Genomic DNA, 25413 nt, shown 5'->3' with positions numbered 1-25413 from the left:
AAAGTGGGAGTAAACATAGTCTCCACAGTTTCTAGGCAAGCACTTTGCCAACAGTGAAAAACACTGTTGTTTGAAAAACAACCTGAAATCTTTTAGGGGCAAAAATAACAATAAAAAACTTACAATAACATGGTTGCATAAGTGTGCACATCCTCTTATAAGCAGGGATGTCTCTATGTTCAGAATTAACCAGTCACATTCAAACTAATGTAAAATAGAAGTCAGTACACACCTGCCATCAATTAAAGTGAGAGGGACCTCGGAGTCCTAGTGGACAATCACTTAAATATGAGCCAGCAGTGTGCTGCAGTTGCCAAAAAGGCCAACACAGTGCTGGGCTGCATTAACAGAGGGATAAAATCAAGATCATGTGAAGTATTAATACCACTTTGCAATGCCTTGGTAAGGCCACACTTTGAATACTGCATCCAGTTTTGGTCACCACGATGTAAAAAAGATGTTGAGACTCTAGAAAGAGTACAGAGAAGAGCAACAAAGATGATTAAGGGACTGGAGGCCAAAGCATATAAGGAAAGGCTGCTGGAATTGGGTATGTCTAGTTTAACGAAGAGAAGGACGAGGGGGGACATGATAGCAGTATTCCAATATTTCAGGGGCTGCCACAAAGAAGAGGGAGTCGAGCTATTTTCCAAGGCGCCTGAAGGCAGGACAAGAAGCAACGGATGGAAACTAATCAAGGAGAGAAGCAACCTAGAACTAAGGAGAAACTTCCTGACAGTTAGAACAATTAACCAGTGGAACAACCTGCCTCCAGAAGTGGTGAATGCTCCAACACTGGAAGTTTTTAAGAAGAGACTGGACAGCCATTTCTCTGAAATGGTATAGGGTTTCCTGCCTGAGCAGGGGATTGGACTAGATGACCTCCAAGGTCCCTTCCAACTACATCATCATCATCATCATCATCATCATTATTATTATTATTATTCCCATATAAATTTCAGCTATTCTAGTAGGATTTGTTTGACATATACAGGTAGTCCTTGACTTATAACAGTTTGTTTAGTGGCCATTCGAAATTACAATGGCACTGAAAAAAGATTCACTTAATTATGTTACTAATTTAACTGCAGTAATTCACTTAACAAATATGGCAAGAAAGTTCGTAAAATGAGGCAAAGTTTACTTAATAATGTCTTAACAACAGAAATTTGGGGTTCAGTTGTCATAAGTGGAGGACTACCTATATTTATTTGCCTCTGGCAGCAAAAGCCATGGTCTACAAAAAGCTTACAGAGCATCAAATAGATCTCCTTGTCGGAAGATATCAGTCAGGAGAAGGGTATAAAGAATATTCCAAGGCATTGGATATACCGTGGAATACAATGAGGACAGGCATTAACAAGTAGAGAAAATATGACACAACAGTGACATTACCAAGAATTGGATGTCCCTCTAACCTGATTTAAAAAAAGAAGAAAACTGGTCTGAAAAGCTGCCAAGAGGCTATAGCAACATTAGAGGAGCTGCAGGAATATTTGGCAAGTACTGGTTGTGTACTACATGTGACAACAATTTCCATAGTCTTCATATGTCTGGCCTTGGGGTAGGGTGGCAAGAGGGCAACCTTTCCTTCTAAAAAAAAAAAAAAATCCAAGCGTGGCTACAGTTTGCAAAAATTTACATCAAATCCAACAAAAGCAGGAGGGAAAATGTTATGATACTAAGGTTGAACTTTTGGACTACAATTCCAAAGAGTATGTTTGGCATAAAAATAATTGCTCATCACCAAAAGTACACTATACTCATAGTGAAGCATGGTGGTGGCAGCATTATGCTTTGGGGCTATTTTTATCAGCTGGAACTGAGACTTAAGTCAACATGGAAGAAATTATGAACTGTTCCAGATAGTAATCAGTTTTGAGGCAAAATCTTCAGTTCTCTGCTAAAACGCCAAAGATGAATAGGAATTTCATTTTTCAGTAGGACAATGACCCAAATCAAATCTCCAAATAAACAAAAGAATAGATTCCCCCAGAGAAGATCAAAGTTTTGGAGTGGTGTAACCAGAGCCTGGGCCTGAATCCAATTGAAAATCTGGGGTGACCCAAATAGGGTTGTGCACAGCAGATGCCCTTGCAGTCTGACAAATTTGGACCACTTTTGCTAGGAAGAGTGGGCAAAGATTCCCAGGGCAAGATGTGCTATGCTGATAGGTTCCTATCCCAAAAGACTGAATGCTGTCAAACTCAAAAGGTGCTTCAACAAATATCAGTTCAAGGATGTGCACACTTATACAACCATAAGTTTGTATCGTTATTTTCTCCCTAAAATATTTCAGTTTGTTTTCAATTGAATTATGCAGTTTATATGTTATATTAAAGACGGAAAAAATTATGAAGTGATTTATCTTGATCTGATTTTTTTACATCTCAAAAACCTTGCATTTTGATAGGGTGTGTGCAGTTTTTATATTTACTGTAAGTTGCAATAAAAATGCATGTGATCTGGAGAGAGTTTTCTTTTGTTATTCTCCTCCAAAATTGTAATTTATTATTTTGTGATATATTTTAAAGAAATCTTACCATGTATTTTACTTATTAATCAGTATGGAGAAATTAAATATAAATACAAATGCATTTTGTAGGAGAAAGATACAACTAAATTGGGAAGCTTTAAATGTATAATTTTCAACACTAAGCATGTGTTTATAAGCTCCATTTTCCCAAAGTATGGTTTCTTTACCAGGAATTAGCACTTCCTCCTGATTCAAATAAATATTTATTGATCTCTGCCTTCTCAAACAGTTCATGTTTTAAAAAATGTAAACATTTTTTACAGAGTGTTTTAGGGCTGGGTTTGTGACCTTATTTTTTCTCTTGCAGACTTTTTTCTCTTTCCTCTAGATAGAAAATGAATTGGGATAATAAGTAGCCAGAATAATTTACTACCGAAGATAATTAGTCTAAAGAGTAGTAGATCTATTGACCTTGTGTGGCTCAAAGAGGCCTGGATAACAATCATGTCCCTTTTTTAAAAACCCTGACTATATAGGAGGACTTGGAAAGCAAACCATCATATCACTGAAAGAATCTCTTGATTTCTGCAGAAGGACATAGGAACTAGTGATTCCATGCCTTTTCTTGTAGATGGGATAGGGAGTTATCTTTTCCTACTTCTTGAATGGAGTGGGTTTTTTTCTGTATAGAAGCAGGTGGGAACAAAGATCTGACTTCTTTTAAATGGAAAAAGACTGTCCTTTGTGAGAGGACAGACTGCCTACAAAATGGCCAGCACCTGTACTTCTGTTGTCCTGTCCCTTTAAGTCCAGTTCCTAGCCTGCACAGCAATTGTTGATTGTAAAAGCAGAGCAGAGAGGTAACTAGGGGTCCTGGTATTTGTGAGTATTTGTAAAGCAGCCTGAAGAAGCCCAAAGCAGACAGAAAGAAAGACTGTTCTCTAGCAGTAGAACTCATAAGGAGTAATAATTGAAGGAGCAGTAGGAGGAGGTGTAGTAGAAGTGGGGAAAAAGTAAAATAGTGAGCAGTACTAGCCTTTGAGTCCATTGCTGAGGGACCTATTGGTTGTGCTGGGTCTTGCGGGTTTTGAAGCCCACTGACTTGGGTATATGTAAAAGTATCCATGGCACAGAGGGAAGACAATCTTCTTTCTAAATGGAAGAAGGGTTAAGGAAGATGGGCTTTTGCTGAAGGTCCACTCTTGGGTTGGATTTGACTCGGCTTTAAATAATCTTACAAGTTTAATAAATCATTTTATTATCTTAATCATCTGCCATTATTTTCATATTTCTCTTATGCTAAGCTTGAACCAAGTACTTTGGGCTTCATTAGTCTTTCTCTTAAACCTTCCTGTTAAAGTTTTTTTCAATAGAATAATGTTCTATTATCTGTTTAATGATTGCTCCATGATGCTTTTACTTTCCTTGGTACATAATGTATAAATATATGGGAGTATTTTATAAAAATAAATGTGTTTAGGTCTCATACTACTTTTACACTGAAGCTAAATTCTCTATTTTTAGAAATGGACATAGCCTAGTTTTTGTTCAGTGTTATCCAAAACATAAATTGATTTAATATAAGGATGATATCCAGCTAGTTCCGGAATACATTCTGAAAAGACAGTTAAAGGCAGCAAGATGGAGGCATAAATAAATAAGTATGATCCCAATTTTATAGCCCTGCGTTTTGAGGCTATTGCTGCCATATTTATCACTGGGAACTGTTTCACCAACTCTGGTAAATCAGGAAGAACTAACCTGTATAGTTTGGCCTTTGGATTTCTAAAAATGTGATAATTAATTTCCTAATATTTATGTAGTAATTTGAGGATTTTTTAAAACAGATTTCCTGTTCCAATATGAAGACTTCTAAAAGCACAGAGAATTGTTTCAATATTGAACCCACGGTACCGGTTATTTCCTTGAATGACTCTCTTCTTGATGTTGTGGAGATGCAAGGGACAACTGAAAGCACTGCAATCCAAGTCCAAGTAGTTATTCAGAGAGTCTATTATTTGGTTGTTGAAGATGGTTTCAGATGTCATCATGGAAGTAATCCTCCCCAGAACACAGCACCATTTTTAAAATCAGACCTTCAGAATTTAAGGTAAGTTAAAAGAATGTGGATCTGTAATACTGAAGAAAACTTAAAAGGAAATTGAAGCTATCATAAACTTGTTTTCAAGCAGAATAAAAAAAATCTTGATTTTTATTGACATTACAATGCACAAATACTATAGAATCTTTCTTTGAAACAAGCATTAAAGTGGTTTAAATCCTTTGAGTTGCTCAAAACACAATGCAACATAGTGCTACTTCAAATATTTCTTATTTGAAGTATTGTCCATTCCAGAAATCTTTTCTGAGTTTGGAAGGCCATATCATTTGCTCATTCAGATTCATTCATATTGTGAAATATACAATTAGGATCTAGACATGGAATCAAGATCTAGCTGAGTAGATTCATTAAACTTATTTTTTGCACAAAATGAAAGTAGTTTCCAGGATTTCAGACAATGGTGTTTTAGTGAACCTTAAATTAGTGAAAATGCCAGAGACTGATGTTGGAATATACTACACAATGTGTAAGTTTATAAAATTATGCTTTAGTGAGAAGATTGAAGTCATAAAGAATAAATGATGAAGCTGACCTAATCATTGTTTAAAAGCTGAGATTTTCTAAGGCTGAATATTTTATCATCCAGTTTTACTGTTCAGAAATTGCAGTCTAATCATGCTGCTGATGTTATTCCTAAACTGACATTCGGACATTATTACCTTATTGTCTTATTTTTTCCTTCATACTCTTTTGGGGGGGGGGGAATATGTTAATCTTTCAATAAAGAGACTTAGATACTGAGAGAACAAACTCTCAAAATCTAAATCCTTTCTGTGGCTCACTATTTACAAAAGCAATGTGATACATAATTCCAGATTTCACAATATCTGCAATCTCTTTTCTTGCTGTTACCTCTTTTTGTTGTCAGATAGTAATGGATTTAATTCCTGCTTACCTAAAAAGGTATTTGAATTATACATTTAAAAATGTATAAGATTATTCAGTTCTCTATTATGTAGTCAAATATTTATGTTAATATTGATAAAGCATATTAGAAATTACATCAATTTTGAATGAATAGTTTTATTGATAACAGAGTTGGAAGGAACTTTGGAGGTCTTCTGCTTAAGCAGGAAACCTATACCATTTCAGATAAATGGTTGTCCAATCTCTTCTTAAAAACCTCCAGCATTGGAGTACTCACAATTTCTTGAGATAAGTCATTACACTGATTAATTATTCTGTCAGAAAATTTCTCCTTAATTCTAGGTTGGCTCTCTCCTTGTGTTTTTCATTTAAGCATTTAATCTGTTTGTTGCAAAAAAGAGTATAATTTGTAGGCTACCCTCTGATAGATGAGTATTAAATAAATGACATGCCTCAAAACTTTGTACTTTGGAGGAGGGTTTTTTGGTGATACTAGCATATTTGGATATATACCAGTGATGGCGAACCTTTTAAAGACCGAGTGCCCAATCTGCAACCCAAAACCCACTTATGTATCTTCGGGTGCCAGGTGGCCATGGCCCATTGGGTGGGCGTGGCGGTGGTAACGGCAGACTGGGTGGGACTAAAAAGTTCAATCAATCAATTCCAACTTTGTGAGATCATTTTTTTCCCCCGCAAGAAGTTGAAATTGATTGATTGAATGAACCTTTTTTTTTTTTTTTTTTTTGCACACGGTGGTGGAGGTCTAAAGCGAAAAGGTTTTATAAAACCCAGCCGAAGTCCTAGGACTGGGGCAATGGCACACGTGCCCACAGAGAGGGCTCTGCATGCCACCTGTGGCATGCGTGCCATAAGTTCGCCACCACGGATATATACAATACATCAATGTCAAAAATATCAAAAATTATCCACAGATGCATATAAGAAAAATGAGGTTTGGAGATGATGAGTTAATGTCCAGCCCTTTCCTAGGAAATGGAATAGGTTCCTTTTACAATAAGGATTAATTATAGGGACTATTAGAGATGCAGAGTTAATATCTTAAAACAGTATTGTATTCTGGGCCACCCCTTGTATTAAGTGGTTTGTTTAGATTTATTTCATGTGAATCATACTACTGTGGTTTACAAATCACAGTTTATGGCTTTGGATTATATGTGAGCTAGACCATCATTGTTTGTTGTTTGTTGCTGTTGCTAAATCAACATAAAAAATGTCTCAACTCTATTCCTTCACAAATTCTTATCAGACAAATTAATAGGAACATGTGGGTAAACTTTTATTTTCTGCAACAAAAAACCCCAATTTGCTACTGCTAAAAATAAAGGTTAGCTATCTCATCCAACTGAATGCTATGAATTCTTCATATTTGCCTCAAACCTAGTCCTAGAAACCCAATATTCCTTTATAGGTAGCTTAGTAAAAGATTAATTATGTCTGCCCTGGTTTATCTTCGTGCATATATTTTGAATAATTTAGTCATTTAGCAATAATAGTCTGCAGCCTGCTTTAAATTCCACATTATATGTTTCCGATGATTTGTGCCTATTAGTGACAAGCAACCAAGTTCAAAAGGTATAGTAATTTATATGAGGTCTGAAAAGTATAGGTAATGAGGAACACATACGTTTTAATTTGCCTTCCAGAAAATCAATAATTTTAGAAAGGGTTGACTAATAAATCTTGTAGCATTTTCATTTATGCAATTCTAAATGAGCTACCTGATTCAATTTAAATTATTCATAAACTCCTTTATAATTTTTAACTTCTATGTTAAAAGTTTTATATGTCAACTTACATTTATCTGAAGTCAAACATCATTAAATTTATTGCCAGAGCTCCATCTGAGTAAAGATAGTACTTCCAATGCTATTGCCAATGTTTCAAGGTAAGTAAATTAGAATTGAGGTCATTTGTAGTGTTTGCCGTAAGGAAAGTCAAAATTTGAGTTACACAAGACTTATTTTAAATTGGTATTTGCCGAGACTCAAGAGGGATGAGAGGGAAAGGATTTTTCTGAGTTAACAAATGTTAAGTTATCTTTTAATTTTTGTTTTGTGGGCAATTCTCATTCTGTTTACAGCATACCATTTATTTTTTTCCAGTTAAATGTTTCTAAACAGAACTTTTCATGAAAGTATGGTTTTAAATAACATTGTTAATACTTCTGAGATGTATATTTTGGAGTGCAAGATAAACTGGAAACAGACAATTTAAATTTTGCTCTCTGAATGCCATTTGATACCTGATGGAAGTATCTTATAAATGAAATATGTTTTTTAATTGTATCTGAGCTATTTTAAGTATTAGTCAGACTGCTTTATTATTTTTGTTTGAATGTATCAGTTACAGATAGAAAAACATAATTAGATTCTACTTTGAACTTTAAGGAATTATTGTGATTTGTAAACAGTATAATAATGTTTCTGTATTTCTGTGATAATCTTTCGCTACACTTTGAAATTTGTGGCCTTACAAAATATCACACATTACACACAAATACATTCAATTCTATATCTTATTTTTGAAGTCCCCTGCAAAGCATTTTCTGTGCAAGATATTCAATACTTAATAATACATACTAGCAATTTTATTCTGGCCAAAGGACAGATTAATGTTTTTATTTGCCATAGCTAATAATGTAACCAATTCTGACAACTTATCTATTGTATAATAGTATATATTAATAGATAAAAGTACCTTACAAAGATAGAATAAACCCATCTTCTGACATTCTAGATGGAAGACCAAGATGGTAGAGATTGATTCAAATCCCCACTGAGTAAATGAATTAAATGAGATTGGCCACCTAGCATATGAGTATGGGATTAGCATCCCTTAAAAATAATAAAACAAAAAATTTATTAGTGTGGTCATTATATTTGGAAATGATTGTGGTGATCCGTTCACATTTTGGGGCATCATAAAAAGGATACTGTATAAGAAACATGAGTGAGAAACTCTACCTTGCTGGATCCACAAGAGCAAAGTCTCTGCAAATAAAGAGTCCCATGAAATCTTCCCACCAGTGAAACTGATGGGAAGGCATCGAAGTGGACTCTAGAAAAGGCTCATCTCTATTTCCTTAGCATTAGATTGTATAGATGCCCTGAAGTAGAGGGCTTGTGGCTATTTGATATTTGGCAATAGAATTCAGGGGCACTGGAGATATCATTTTGATGACCAAAGTCCCTGATTCTCTTTAGCTATTGATTCCAGGGTTAATTGGCCTAAATATTCAGGAAAGAGGCCAAGACTGCAAAGTTCGGCTATATAGCAATAAGACTGATACCTGTCTCACAACAGCAAAGGCATCAGGCCTGTAGGGTCAAACATAATTCTAAAATCCTGAGATTAGAATCCTAGTCCAGGACTGAGCCTTAATATTGGCATGTTAGCTTCAACTCTCAAGACTACATCAGGGGTATATTTTGGGGTAGTGAGCAAAGGGATCAGCAGAAAAAAGGAGATCCTAATCCTGCTATATAAGGCTTTAGTCAGAGTTCACTTGGAATTCTGTGTCCAGTTCTGGAGACCTCATTTAAAAAAATATACTGATAAGGTTGAGCAAGTCCAGAGATGGGCAAGCAAAATGGTGCAAGGTCTGAGGGACAAAACATATCAGAAGACATTGGAGGAATTGAATATGTACAGCCTGAAGGATAGAAGGGAAAGGTGAGATATGATTAAAACCTTTAAATATATTAAGAGTGTCAATAAAGTTTAGAAGGCAGTATTTTGAATATTAAGCAAAAATAAAGAACACATGCCTAACCGTAAGCTGACAGGAGAGAAGTTTAAAAGTAATATTAAAGTATTACTTCACAGAAAAAGTAGTGGAAGCTTAGAACAAATTTCAAACAGAGGTAGTGGATCAATCATTGGTAACTGAGTTTAAAGATGCTTGGGATAAATATATGTCCATCATCCAACAAAAATTTAAAAATAATTAAAAATAAAAATAATAAATTGTCATTGTAGATGCTCTGGAATTCACTTCATGCTATTATGGTTCATTTGGGGCTCCTAAACTAGGTTAAGGCAGAAAGCTAGAAACCAGGAGTCTGAGAGTTTTAATCCCACCTTAAGTACAAAGCCAGCTGGGTAAAGTCGACTTAGTCATCTCCCAGGGTTGTTACTGTGGGGAAAATAGGAGGAGGAAGGTGTATTAGGTATGTCCACTGTCTTTTGAGATATTTATAAAAATAATAAAGGCAGAATTAAATAAATGAATAAATAGCCTAGTTTACTGGGTAAGGCAGAGAGAGACGCATCAGTAGGATGAACTGGACTGCCTAGCATTAACGGCTTGGGGGTTTGCATGTATATCCATTTATCAAACTGGAGAAAGTTTGGCATAGGGAGAAGAGAGAGCAAGATCCCCCATGGCTGCTGCACTCTATTTTTTGCTTGTAGGAGTTGTAACTACATCATCAATCTGATTACTTAGAAAGGCAGAAATAAAGGAAGAATGAACAGTGAAGTGAAGTGAGGTGAAGACCACAAGGTTTGAAGCATCACCTCAGTGGTACATTCTGAAGTTTGACAGACACGGGTTACCCAGGCTGCCTTCCTCTCTTTGGATGATCCTCCTCTATGGTGAAGAAAAGCTAGGAGGGAAAATAAGACCATTGCTGTTTGGTTTTCATCCCTTTATACTTCAGCTTTGGGAAATGGTGTAATTGTTTGAAAATGTCTCGTCCTCTCCAAAAAAAAAATGAAGAGAGCAAACTTACAAGCACCTCCTATATATATACAGCCTAAAAGAGGTGAGCATGGGGCTACCTTGATGATCTGATATACCTGGAAGGCATTCAGTATTCAGTAAGAGGGGCCTGTCAAGTTGATCCTGCAAAGTCTCTCTGTTTGGAGCCACTATTGGAAGTAAAGAAGTTGGAGGAATGAGTTACACTGACCTTGATTGGAATATCTGTCAAAATGCTGGTGTCTGGGGCATAAATCCTACACTTGTTCTCCTTTTGCCTTCAGTAGCAAAAGACTTGGAAATTTTTCCAAGTCAGTGAGGGCAGGGAATGAATGCAACTTTCTAGGAAATTAAAGCTTCCCTTTGAAAGATGGTTTGTTTGCAGCCTGTAACCTTTCTGTGATGCAGACTTATAGTATCCAACATCCTTCACCCTTGGCTTCTACAATTTGATAACATCTGGAAGGCCAGAGAATATAAATTAAAACATAGTTATTAAAATTAAGCAATGTTTGTATCAAAGTTTAAATTTTTTTCAATACTGCAGTGCTCAGGCTTATAGTCCTTGTGTGACACTTTTGACAATGTGAATGTGAAAACATGCTTGAAATATAATTCTTTTTGAAGTCTGATTCTAAATCTTGCTATCTGTAGTGTGATTATGTCAACCTATAGTACAGCCTAGTTGAGATTAGAATGTACTTCTAGTTCTCTCAGTGATTCTATATGAATTCTGGTATTCTTTTAGCATTACACTCGTTCTCTAATTACTTTTCCACAGTAAGTTCAAAATGCAGGCTATATCTTTGATTTATCTAGCAGAATAATTTATGGGGGCATAAAGAATAGGGAGTCTATTATAATCATCTTGTAAAAAATGTAATAATATTAATCAATTTCAACAAGGCATAAGCCATTCTCTAACATCTGTTCCAGTATAACCTATATACACTTCTGTTTGAAAATAACAATTTGAAACATACTTTTAAATATTGTGCTGAGTAGAACAACTATATATGCAAAAAAATGACTTCTGGCCTGGAATAGCAAGTTGTGATAAAAATGTATTTATTATTTATTTAATTATTGTTGCTATTTCTAGGTTGTTCTACTTCAAACAGCTCTAATAATATACAGTAAAAAGCAAGGGTTAAAAACCAGTGACAGTATGTATTATAATGATATAAACTAGCAAGGATAGATCCTAAAAACCTAACATTCCTCAAATGTTCTTTTCCAGAACATCCTAGTATAACTCATCAGAACTTTCAAATCCTGACAATGAGATTATAAAGGCAATAGTTCTAACCTTCCAGTTAATATGTAATGGTTGAGCTATCTATGGAGTTCATATAAATGGATATAAGGGTAGATTTTTGACTAGTCAGTTAATAACACTATAGAACAATTTGATTATTTTTCTTAATCATATCTCTCTATCTTTTTTAAAGATAGTTCTTATCCCATCTTTATTATTTTAATAAATAACTCAAACCATCAAACATATCTAATACACCTTCCTCCTATTTTCCCCACAACACCAACCCTGTGAGATGAGTTGGGATGAGAGTCAGTGACTGGCTCAAAGTCACCCAGCTGGCTTTCATGCCTAAGGTGGGACTAGAACTCACAGTGTACTAGTTTCTAGCCTTGTATCTTAGTGGTTTGGTCCAGTAGTTATCTGTGAGTGGGGGAAAACAAGAGGAAGTAGTAGGTGCACCACCCTGAACTCACGAAGGAAAACTAGGATGTATGTGTATTTGTGTGTGTGTGTGGTGTTTGTGTATAATACTACGTACATAAAATGTCATATATATAAAACTTTAGGTTACCATGTAGCTTATATTGTGTCAACTTCTTACAGAAGAATGGTCTGACTCAGTTTCTGCTTTCAGATGTACAGATTGTTAGACTTGCCAGACTCAAACTATGGTGGCAGTTTTTATCACTAAGATCTGTTATCTTAAAGAATGCCTGTCTTTAAAAAGATATTCATATGCCTCACTGCCACCTATCACGTTCTTTGAAGGTCCCCAAGTCTTCTGAACAGATTTTTGCAGGAAGTCAAGAATAGGAAAGATGGGAGTGCAAGGGGAAATCTATGAGCATTACCTCTTCTCCATTTTGCCAGCAGATTTTAGAAGACTTTTATTTATAAAAAAGTGAAGAACAAATACAAGAGTATGTCTGAAACTAGACTGCAAGTATAATAAAATAAGCAATGGATGAATTTGCACAGATTGTGCCAAAGTTTAATATCACTACCCTTCAGCATTGATTTCTTTGCATTGTCTTCAACAAACTGTACATTTAAATGTTGTGTCAGAGCAGACCCTTGGGCTAAAAACATCAATTGTACTTCAACTGAAGGTTTTCCTTAATTTGAATATGCATGTTTGAAAATGATTTAAAATATTTAACTATCCAGAGATACTTCCCATATTTTGTTACGTTGAATTATTTATCTTACAGACTGGATATTTTTGTGTGAGAGTTTTTGGCTGCTAGCTGAGTTTAGTTTTCCATATATAATTATGTTTAATTAAATTGATAATATCTTGTCATGTCTTAGGCAGATAAAAATGAGGATGGGTCATAAGATGAATGGCTTTTCTTACATGTATCCCAAACTGAGAAGTTTTATTTTCCTCTATTCCAGTTTCTTTTCTTTTCTTTTTTTTTTTGAACTCAACGTTTCTTTTAAAAAGGAAATAAAACTGTCTCAGTCATAGATTCCATATTGAATACAGATATGAATCATTATTAATTTTTGTTTTATCAGCTGAAGTTTTTAGTCTGCAAACTAAAATCTGCATCAGCTAATATACTAGCAACAAATAGTTTATATCCTGTTAGTAACTTTGTCCATAGAATTTCAACTTTGAAGCATTCAAGACATGGAAATCTTTTGAGGCAGGTGAAAAAAATTACTTGATTATGAAACTGACATACACCTTTACATACTATGTATAGCATAGAGCATGCATTCTAGATACAGTGATAATTCTGTGTTTCTATTGCCTTCATAAAGCAATAAATGGCAATTCAAGCATTGTTCACTTTAAAGAATAAAATGATCACAAATAGCAGTCGGGCTCCTACAATTTGGGATCATCTGTAATGTTTCTACAAGTTTGCAATAGGTTGTAAAAGTTAATTTCTTGCTCCACCTGATTACCATGTTGTTCTAAAAGTGAAAGCTACTTATACTTTTTTCTACCCTATTCTAGAAACTCCAGTATAGAAGAATGACATTCATTGTAAAAATAACCTCAATGTTTCCCAGAAAATGTATCACTTTATACCGAGAACTGACAAACATTTCCATGTGAACATTTCCATATTACCTCTGTAATATGATATGCCATAGAGTATTACTGAAGCAACATGGAGGGAAAATACACCTTTCCAAGTTCTGAAAAAATGTGATCAACTCCCAAGACATAGAAATAGGTTCTGCTTCATAAACCTAAATAAATATGGGCACTATTTGGTGCTCTAGAACTGTGTAACTAAATAACAATGGTATAAGATCAGAAAGAATGTGCTCAGATTTCAACCTTGTCAAAGTAAAGGGTGTGTAATGAATGGCAAACCACCCTTAGGCTGGCAAAAATTTGGCTGAAGCTTCCTGGAAAACTCAACATGGCAAAGCTAGTAAAAAATCTGAAGCCACTTCGGTCAGAACTGATTCCAATTACTAGGCTGCTGATATTTCTTATATACCCTCTTGAATTTAAGTCCAGCACCATTTCCTTCTGTTCTTTCCAAGGCTTAACAGAAGCCCTGCTTTGGATTTCTCACACTCAGTGCTAAATGATAGTTAATGACATTTTCAGGATTCCTGCTCCGAGAAAATATGTCTCCCAACATACCGTCTGTAATGCACAGACACAGTACAGATTTCTTATATTTGGCAGAATGCCTTAAAATAAAATTATGAACTCTAATTTCCCAGTTGAAGGAAATTTACATACAGGTGTAAATTGTCTGAAATAGTTACCAATCTCTAAATGTACACCCTTCCTGATGATTTCCATCCTTCCCATAGTTAATTCCAGCTAGTGACAACAGAGAGAATTTGTTATGTTATGAGCTAATATGTTCCCTAAATGGCTAAAAGAAATTACAAACAAAGGCAATCTAACTCTAAATAACTGGAAGAAATTACAAACAAAGGCAATCATGGCCTCTTAGAACTCTTGAAATAATATGGAAGGAATCATTTCGTTTTCTCCTCAATTCAGGACAATTTTTTTTAAAAAGTCTATTCTTTTAAGGTAGGAACATTCAAAATATTCTCTGTGAGCTCAGAAGGTCGAAATATTTGCAAATCTTTAAAGCAATTCAATATTGAAGTTCCATAACTCAAAATGCCATGTCTTTTGCATTCATCTGTCAATATTTTGAAATAGTGAGCTGGCATGGCAAAGGATATAAGATTTGTGTCTAAACAAACATATAGTTGATAATGAGATGATGTACTTCTTCAGATGGATTGCATGAGCAAAAGCAGCTACACTTTCCAAAATAAATCAATTCTTTGAATAATGAAAACATAGAATTAGTTTTCCTTCCAGTCTTTTAAAGTCATACGGTATAGCCCTTTATGGCATGGGTCTAGGATATGTGAAGAACTATCTTGCCCCAATGGGATTGGCAGAAGAAGCCTACTGCAGATCCTGTCAGCCAAGGAATCTCAGTTAGTGGTATATAGGAAAAGAGTCTTTTTTACAGTGGCCCTGTCCTTTGGAATACTTTGGAGGTGAGGCCTTCAAAAAGGGCCTTAAGACCTGTCTGTGCCAGTTGGTATGGGGGCCTGATTGAGATGCTAACAGACTGGTTGGTACTGTGACAGACGAAGGCACCATCATCACTCTGCGTGAGCCCTGGATTTTTATTCTTTTCCTCTAATTCCTGTAATTTTAATTATTTTTATATTTATAACTGTATTTTTATGTTTCTGTTTTAGTGCATTGTAAGCCACCTAGTTGTTTTCAATAGTCAAATGGGTGGCATATAAATTTAATAAATAAATAAGGTATCTAGATCCTCCCCGATACCATGACATGGCCTTGAACAAAGAATATATCATATTATAGGCAAAATGAGACTCTAGTGTTGTTGGGAGAGGGGGGAGGGAAAGTGAGATACCTATTATTTCTCATTTCTTTCCCCCAAACATATAGTTATCAGGTATATAATTTGCTTTAATATGTTGTCTTTTCAATGCTTTTTAGAAAATCAAATGAACAATTCACATAGACAAACATTCTAATTCTATTTCTGATAATAATTCTTAATATATCTCATTGTCTGATTGGATAGATTTATTTTAAAATTATCAACAATATGGTTTGTGTCTAGAAACATAGCAAATATTCATGTAACTATATATTAATATAATATATTTTATTTATTTTATTAATAAGCCTCCAATTCACAACATTTTATAGCAGCTTACAGTTCAAGTATAGAAAACACAAGAACTGAAACCAAAACCCAACAAATAGAACTAAAAACAAACTACTTCCAGCCAGAATACCAAAATAAATGGAAAGTGAATAACTGAGCCCAGCCCACTGTACAAATCATTCAGAAATTATACATACTGGACAGGTTCATCTTCTGCTTGGTCCAATAATATATACTAAATATAATATTACAGGTTGTATATTGAATAAATTTATTTCCTGGATCCCTTTCAGGGATAGTTCTATTGAATTCATTATACAGTTATAAAAGTAAGACTTGAATGATTGTGGACAGACCAGTTGTCCCTAGGCAAGATTGATCAAACTCTTTCTGTATCCTTTCCTTATCAGAGTTTGCAAGAGCAGCAGAGATTCCAAAAACTAAAGTGTGAAGTTTTCTTAGTGGAAATTATAGATCGATTCAAAACAAGCTGCATGTCTAACATACCTGATGCCTAGCAGTAGTTATTGGCCACATATTCATATTGTTATTCAGAATTGTAATTAGACAAAAATTCTAATTCAAAATCATTTATTCTACACCACTTAAATATATAATTTCTTTTTCACTACTTAATGAGTAGCTCTCCCCTTTTTTGTGTAAGCTTTGATATTGTGATATTATAATTCTGTTCCACCATTACATGCGTATTAAATCATAAGGGCTCAAGCTGATCTCATTTCCCATACTCTGGAGTATCAAGGAACACTGTGATCTTTCTGATTTTTTATTGAGTGGTTTAATAGGCTTCATGACAACAATATTCCCTTTTCCTTCCCTAGTGCCCAAGCTGTCCATATTTAAAAGGTTTTTCCTATTTAAATTCAAAGAGACTTTAGTTTAAAGTTATATTTTATCAACCCTTGAGAAATGTAACTCACCTTGTATCAGGGTTCCATTGTCAATATAAGTGGGGTTATAGATCTAGAAACCAAATCTCTTCCATTAACATTATTTTCATAGTCAATAATTCACTTATAGTATACTTATTTCCCTTTCATTTTTTGTGATCAAAGACCACATAATAATACGGTTATAGTTGTCTTTTGCAATGTCATTTCTCCTCACATATGTTAATAGGAAGGGATAACAGTTAATAGATTTGACAAGCCTTGGATAGCATACTTCACAAGCCCATGAATATAATTGGCATTTTTTGGTATTCCTCTGAGTAGAGACTCATGCATTACTATTATACTTCTCTTATAAGATAGAGTTACATTATCTTTGCTTTAAGACAGTAATTCTCAACCTGTGGGTCGGGACCCCATTTGGGGTCAAACGACCATTTCACGGGGGTCGCCAAACAACGCAGTCCGCCATTTTTCCCCCTTTTCCTTAGCTGTGCTACTCCCTTTTATTCTATTGGCTTTTGAAAGCCAATAGAATAGACTCTCTTGAATAGAGTCTAATTCTATTGGCTTTCAAAAGCCAATAGGAATTGTCCAGGCTGTCTCTGCCCTGCTGAGCCCGCCAAAAGTCCCATTCTGCAAACGGTGCTGCACAAGTTGAGTAGTCCTCGACTTACGACCAGTTGAATAGTCCTTGACTTACAACCGGTTGGGGGTCGCGGCATTAAAAAGACTGAGAACCACTGCTTTAAGAGATCTGTTGTTCTATCACTGTTTGTATCTTATTTTCTTTTAGTGGATGCTAACAGTCTCTTCTGTGAAAATCATTTTTACCTTCCAGTTGTATAAAATATATTCTAGGTTTTTTGCTTCTGGTTAGCGTCATCCGCTGTAGCATCCCATTTCTTTGGTCTGATTGGTCCTTCATCATCAAAGTGGTCACTTGCCGTCCCTGTCTTTTGACTTTTTCTACAATGATTGCTACAAGCACTTGTTGCAATATATAGTAGTTCATTCTTTGACAGGAATGCAAACACATCACAGACATTGCAGATCACAACTGCATAATATATTCCAGTTTATTTTTCCACCTTTGCTTCTTTCCTCATACTAATAGAAAGACTTATATTTCTTCTTGCGTCCTTAAAATACACTGAATTAGTGATTTAAAGGGAACATTTAGTAGGCTTTCCCCCTTAAACTATACTTGCATATTTCTGCTAGCTCTTTCTCTATTTACATATATGTTATTAAAATTAGACCAAATGTAGTTGTAGCTCTCCATATCATAACATGCCAGAGAACATAGAGATTTATACTGCCTGTACCATATACAATGCGTGTAGTATCATGATTTATTGTACATTTGTTTGTACTTTTTTTACTTCTTCCTACAATCTGCTACAATTCAGAAGTTCTTACAGTTTTACTATTTGATTAGTAGAAGGATGAATGATTGGGGTGAGAGAATATAGAAAAGATTTTATAGAAGAGATGTATTTCTTTTACTTTCATTGCTATAGGATCAAATTGCTGCCATTTTTACCAATCCATAATGTTTTAACTAAAAATAATTTGATTTCAGTGATTTCAGCCTACCCCAGGCATCCTCTTTAAAATAATCAAAATAATTATTTAGTTGTTCAAAGCATTTATATTCGGCAGGTAGTCCTTGATTTACGACCACAATTGAGCCCAAAATTCCTGTTGCTATCTGAGATAGTTGTTAAATGAATGTTACTTCATTTTATAACTTTTCTTGCCACACTTTTTAAGTGAATCACTGCAGTTGTTAAGTTAGTAACATGGTTATGTGAATACAGCTTTACCCATTGACTTCGCTTGTCAGAAGGTTGCAAAAGGGGATCAGATGACCTCGGGACACTGCAACTGTCATACATATGAACCAGTTGCCAAGCGTCTGCATTTTAATCATGTGACCATGGAGATGCTGCAATGGTTGTAAGTGTGGAAACCAGTCATAAATCACTTTTTTCAATGCTGTTGTAACTTTGAATGGTCATAATGGAACTGTTGTAAATTGAAGACTACCTGTATTCTTTAGCCAGGTACATTCTCAGAAGAGTTTGCATCTCAGTAAAGAGAAATGTATCTTCTAGCAAATGTTGCCACGGTCAACATTTGTATCATGCAAAATTAGTATTTTGTTCTGTGATCCAAGTCTGCATAAAGGTGCAGTTTCTAAGTTTTAAAAATAGAAAATAATTTGTCATGATACGGTTATGATGTAACAGACAAAGTAAATGCTTCATAACTGCAGGAGAGCAAAGAAATAAAAATAGTATTCTGTACTTCTAAAATTAAAGGGAATTAAGCCTTTATTTTCTACATTTAGTGAAGTATCATATTTTGTGATATTTGAAACTAGTACAGACTGAATCACTTTTGTCTTCAGATTAGTTTTTCCCCAATACTGTGTTAATTCCCCTCCCCTTTCACCAAAGCACACTTTTACTTCCTGGTCTTATTTGCTATAGAAAAGCACATATTTCAAGTCTCTCAATAATATCCAATGCCTGAGCCAAGGGATCATGTGATTTCCCTCTCCCCGTTTTCCCCCATGATCAGTGTGTGTCTCTGCACATGCTGTTCAGTAAACAAGCTTCAAGGAACCAGACCAAGCTAGTTCAGAGCAGGGAGTTCATTCACATAGAACACTTGGAAAGTGATGCCTTTGCACAGCCTTGACGTAGGACTAAGAGGATGAAGGGTGGGGGTAGCAAAAGCTAGTATTTGTGTTTTCATTAATCTTTTTATAGCTAGGAACCAGCTGTAGCTGGTTAATATTTCCCTGTGACATATATTAGCGTGCAGACATCTTACGTAGGATTAAAGACTTCTGATGGAAACAGAGTTGTTAGTCATCATATCACTAGTTTACAAGAAGGCTCTTTGACTTGTCACAGTTTATATATTAGAACAGCGCACATCTGTTGTAAATTTAAGGGTTTGATTCTGCATTCAAGAAGACACTTCTTATAGCATAGATAGTAAATGTAATGTTGTATTTTTAATCAGACTAAGTTTTTAGGAAACACAATTTCAAGAGAGTGCAAGTTAGCAAAATAATAGTTCAATATAAAATAACTGTTTCAGCAGCTGGAAAATTTACTAAAGCACTTGTCTAAACTTACTTGTCCATTCTTTTTAATATTGGAAATGACTGTAGTTCAGTGGTATCACATGTATTTTGTTAACAGCAGGGAGCAGGTTCAGTATGTGCTGAATAGCAGCTGCCAGTCAGTCAGTACAGGCAGTCCTTGTTTGGCAACTGCCTTCTTTAGTGACCATTCAAAGTTATGACTGTGATGAAAAATAACTTTACAAGCAGTCCTCATATTTATGACCTGAAGAGCAAAGGAAAACAGAAATAAGATGATAAGCATAGTCAGTGTTTTACCGCTTAACAACTGAGTTGTTGGTCCCAGTTGAGATAGCTAAACAAGGACTACCTATACCATATTCAAAGGGATTTTAAGTTTTGATTTAATTAATCTCCCATCAATACTTTGAAAGATTTCAGTTGCAATTGAACATAAATAGCATCTTAATTCATCTTTCCATTGGGACTTTTAATGTGCTGTATTAAGCATTCTAATTAATTTTACTTTCCAATTTTAAAATAGCTAAAGTGATACAGTCACTAAAATTCTATCCTACTGGGCATAGAGGTTAGTGCTGATGAATCTGCTGCTACTATGTCAGTTGTGCAGCTTTCTTAGGATTTAGAACTATGAAAATAAAAAAATGGTAGTCCCACATGATTCTTTCAGAAAATATTCTAAAATAATTGTCTAAAGTTATAAAATTTAAATTTAAAACCCCCATGGCTCTATTGCCTGAAATTATGTTCTAGGTTAATTACCTTTTTTCTAATGTGACTTTATTTAGAAATTAATCTATATTGACAATCAGTGGTGTGATTCAAATAATTTAACAACCGGTTCTCTGCCCTAATGACCATTTTAAGTATAAGAACACGATATACTGAAACGTAGGTTATTATTTCATGCATTTAATACTTAAATAAGAACAATAAAAGAGATACACAAAACTAGATTATGTTATAAGAAAGAGTTTTAAAATATTAATGAAAAAATATTAAATAATACCTAACAAAAACAATAAAACTGTTATTTAAGATATTTCCATATTGCTTCTTGATTGGGGTCCTCACTTGCAATTTTCTTCGCTTTTATCCAATTATCATTGGTTGTGTGGTTTATCCTTAACCATCTTTTCACTGTAGGAGTAGGATCCCATTCCTTTAGAGGTAGGCTGATTAGACCAGGGGTGTCAAGCTGCCAGCCCGCAGGCCATATGCATCACACCAAAACTGTGCCCACCCCATTGCCGGCAATGGGAAAAAAGACATGATACGTTGCAACACGTCACGTGATGTCGCGAGTTTGACACCCGTGGATTAGACTAATAGTCATTTGATATATTAGAAACAGTTAGGCGACTTCTCTTCTCTGAACATATTATGTTCATCTTTGAAAAATCCCTTTCTGCTTCTGCTGAATTTACAGCAATTGTGACAATATTTTTAGCTCTTTGAACACTTTCAGAAATTGCATATTCTGGGATTTTTTAAAAACGTTTTCCATGAAATCTCAATAATCATTAATATCAATTTGGTAATTTAAAATGTCATTAAATATTTTTATTGGGTGTTATTGTAGATTGTGATGCTAAAGAAACTAATTTGATGTTGAATTTGATAATAGCTGGAAGGTTATTGGTAGGGCAATATTGGAAGAAGGATTGTTTGCCCACTATAGAAGAATTGACGCTTAAAGTGTCAAATTTAGCAGAAATGGCTAAGTTTTCTGCTTATTTGAAGGATCATTCACAAGAAAGATACATTTCAGTTTGGAGAAGATGGATAGATTATATTCAGAATAAATATGGGACTAAAAAGTTCCATTTACTTTATGAGTAAATTTTAGAGTATTATTATTATTATTAATAGTTTATTATAGTGGAATTTTTATTAGTTTTGTTATTATTTTTAGTATTAGTATTGTTTAGCAATTTGGATATTGTATTGTTCAAGAATTAGGATATTAACTTGTTTATATTATTATGTTTATTTTTAATTTGTTTATTTTTATGTTAAAGGGGAGTTAAAGCGCATTGTGGACTTGGTTATTTACATAGTTGGTTAATGTTAGTTAGAGTATGATTATTATATTTGTTATCCTGTACTCAGCTCTGGGAAGTGGGGGAGGGAGAGGAGGGGTTTAGGGTGGGTGGGTTTTGGGGTGTATATTATAACTTTTATAAAACTTTTCAATAAAAAAATGTCATTAAATATGTGCAATTGTTCTTCAGCTACTTTCCATTGAACTAGTACCTCTTCAATATTCCAGTAATCTGGCTTCAAAAAATTGAGAAATTATAATTTATTCCTATCTTGAAATTGGAGTTTAATGCATGAAATCACATGAAAACCCTTTAAGAGCTTTCCCACTCATCATTAGTTGTGCTCTGTATAGTTAGACAGGAAAAAGTTCCAGAGCCACAACCCCAGCTAATACTTGGTGGCCTTGCCCCCTTTCCCGTATGCACTAATTGGGAAGCTAGAAGATGAAGCATCTATTCCTCAAATTACCTGTGAGAAACACCATCTAGATTTTGCCTGAGTGACATGATCTGTCTCTATTTGGTTTCCATCGCTCCTCTCTTGGACCTTTGGGGAGATTTTTTTTCCCTGCCTGGAAGGAAGTTGAACAAAAACCAGATGTGTTCTAGAAAACATAGATTTATTATAACTGGTTCGCTGAACTCAACAAAAAATTAGGTATCGGTTCTGCCGAACCAGTGCAAACTGGCTGAATAACCCAGATTTTGAAATGGAATTAAACCTTTTAAATCTCTTTGTGTTTCTTTTATTTCTGTTGTTGTGATGTTTTTTGATAGTTCAAATCTGAGCAGAAGTATTTATATAATTTTGAAAAGTGAGATAATAAAAGCCCAATCTAGCACAATACCAACAAAGAGGAAAAATAACAGTTCTCAAAAGACACCAGCATGGTTGCATAAAGAACTCTCTGATAAATTGAAAGATAAAAAGGACAAGTATAGAAAGTGGAAAGAGGGGCACATAACTAAGTCAGAATATCAGCAAATAGCCCGAGCCTGCAAAGATGAAGTGAGGAAAGTTAAGGCTCATAATGAACTAAGGCTTGCGACCAAAGTCAAAAATAACAAAAAAAGCTTCTTTCAACATGTAAAAAACAAGAAAAAAGTGAAGGAAATGATTGGTCCATTAGTGGGTGAAAGTGGCAAGAAGGTGACAAGCAATAGAAAGTAGAACTATTTAACTTGTTTTTTGTATCTGTCTTTACACAAAGGGAAAAAACAGACCAACCTATCAAAAATAGTGCCATAAAAAACAGAATAGAAACACAAGTTAAGATAGGCAAGAAAATGGTAAGTGAGCACCTGTGCAGCCTAGACGAGTTCAAATCGCCAGGACCAGATAGATTACATTGTAAAGTTCTCAAGGAACTGGCAGATGTGATCTCAGAACCACTGAACTATATTTTTCAAAGATCCTGGAGCACTGGGGAACTACCAGAGGACTGGAAAAGAGCTGATGTAGTTCCCATCTTCAAAAAAAGAAAAAAATGGATCCAGGAAATTACAGACCTATCAGCCTGACCTCAATACCTGGGAAGATTCTGGAAAAGATAATCAAACAACGAATCAGCGAACACCTAGAGGCAAACAAAGTCATTACTAAAAGCCAACATGGGTTTGTCAAAAACAGATCATGCCAGACAAATCTTATTGCATTCTTTGACCAAGTGACAAAATTAGTGGATCAGAGGAATGCTATGGATATAATTTACTTCGACTTCAGTAAGACATTTGATAAAGTAGATCACAACCTACTACTCGATGAGATAGAAAAATGTGGGGTAGACAGCATCACCACCAGAGGGATTCGTAGCTGGCTGACCAGCTGTACTCAGCCTGGGATCACATCTACATGGAGGGAAGTGTGTAGTGGGGTGCCCCAGGGCTCTGTTCTGGGCCCAGTGCTCTTCAACATCTTCATCAATGATTTGGACGAGGTGATAGATGGGGAACTCATGAAATTTGCAGACACCAAGCTGACAGGAATAGCCAACACTCCAGAAGACAGGCTTAAGATACAAGAGGATCTGGACAGACTTGGGCGCTAACTAACAAAATGAAATTCAATGGAGAAAAAAGTAATGTTCTACATTTAGGCAAGAAAAACCAAATGTACAGGTATAGTATAGGGGGTACTTTACTCAATAGTAGTAACTGTAGAGGGATTTTGGAGTCCTAGTGGACAATCACTTAAATATGAGCCAGCAGTGTGCTGCAGCTGCCAAAAAGGCCAACATAGTGCTGTGCTGCATTAACAGAGGAATAGAATCAAGATCACGTGAAGTATTAATACCACTTTACAATGCCTTGGTAAGGCCACACTTGGAATACTGCATCCACTTTTGGTCACCAAAAAGATGTTGAGACTCTAGAAAGAGTACAGAGAAGAGCAGCAAAGATGGTTAGGGGACTGGAGGCTAAAACATATAAGGAACGGTTGCTGGAATTGGTTATGTCTAGTTTAACAAAGAGAAGGATGAGGGGGAACATGATAGCAGTGTTCCAATATCTCAGGGGCTGCCACAAAGAAGAGGGAGTAGAGCTATTTTCCAAGGCGCCTAAAGGCAGGACAAGAAGCAACGGATGGAAACTAATCAAGGAGAGAAGCAACCTAGAACTAAGGAGAAACTTCCGGACAGTTAGAACAATTAACCAGTAGAACAACCTGCTTCCAGAAGCAGTGAATGCTCCAACACTGGACCTTTTTAAGAAGAGACTGGACAGCCATTTGTCCGAAATTTATTATTATTATATTTATATTTATGATATAATGATGATGATGATGATGATTACAAGTTACACATACTGTCTTTTGTCTTGTCGTCACTGTATATGTTAACTGCTTTTTAAAATTGTTATGTAAAGGGCTTTTTAGAATCAATTCGCCAAAACTGGTCATGGAAAACTTACAAATATCCCCGTGTGCTACCAGTTTGAAATAAAAATGAGACATCTGAAACAGGTATGAGATAAATATAATCCTAGAAATTTGGACTTAAAGATATTTTAAGACAAAAGTCTGCCCGTAGATTATATATTGATTTTGTTCATAGGTATCATTCAAAGATAGTTTGAATTTTTTTTAAAAAAAAAAAAAAGCAAGGTTTTTTTAAAATATTTAGCTTTCTTTTAATGTGTCAAGTCCTTTTTTGCTTTTACTTCCAAAATACTATCAGAATTTTATAGTTGCTACTACTGAATACTAGGCATCCTGTAATCCATTGGGTTATTATTTCAGAGATATTGTTCTACCAAATTCCTCAATGCTTTTAATGATGTCAGATCTTCTAATACATGTGAAAACTTCTTTAAATTTCAGGGATATAGTCAGGGATATATTCAGATGTATCTACCTTGAAAGTAGCCCATATTGAACTATTTAGTACACTCAAAACACCAGTTGACACGGGGAATGTTTTATAATATTTTGCATTATATCATAAAATGTTTTATACTAATTTTAGGTCATAAAATTTGCCAAATTTCAATTCCTGGGAATCACATATCTTGGATTTTGGATGCATTCTGTCCCTTAATCTATTATAGGTAGCTTGACTCAAAAGATTTTGCCCTATGATACACAGTTTCACCCATTTAAAGATTACAGACCTTAGAGTTTTAATAGTATATATAGTAAATATTTATTCTTATACTGAGACATTGCACTGTTGGATTGGATTATATGAAAATGTGTTACTGAAAAGAAGATTACATTTGAAGTTGCTAC

At 34.9% G+C, this 25413-nt stretch overlaps 1 protein-coding gene across 7 annotated transcripts in view; it reads left to right on the top strand.

Moving 5' to 3' along the window:
• The window catches only part of SPIDR (scaffold protein involved in DNA repair), a 211336-nt gene that overhangs the window by 135340 nt on the left and 50583 nt on the right, over window positions 1-25413 (top strand). For all 7 annotated transcript variants that reach the window (XR_005555538.1, XR_005555537.1, XM_039333584.1 and 4 more), the window contains one exon: window positions 4324-4586. Coding sequence is in view for 5 of the 7 variants with exons in the window: in XM_039333584.1 (XP_039189518.1) it covers window positions 4324-4586 (263 nt within the window). In the remaining 2 variants the exon portion in view is untranslated. The remainder of the gene's footprint in view (window positions 1-4323; window positions 4587-25413) is intronic.

This window comes from Crotalus tigris, unplaced genomic scaffold (genome assembly GCF_016545835.1).
Source record: "Crotalus tigris isolate CLP2741 ecotype Arizona unplaced genomic scaffold, ASM1654583v1 scf7180000024506.7606697, whole genome shotgun sequence".
Taxonomy (NCBI): Eukaryota; Metazoa; Chordata; class Lepidosauria; order Squamata; family Viperidae; genus Crotalus; species Crotalus tigris.
The sequence above is the reverse complement of the archived record's forward strand: the minus strand, read 5'-3'. Positions and strand labels throughout refer to the sequence as shown.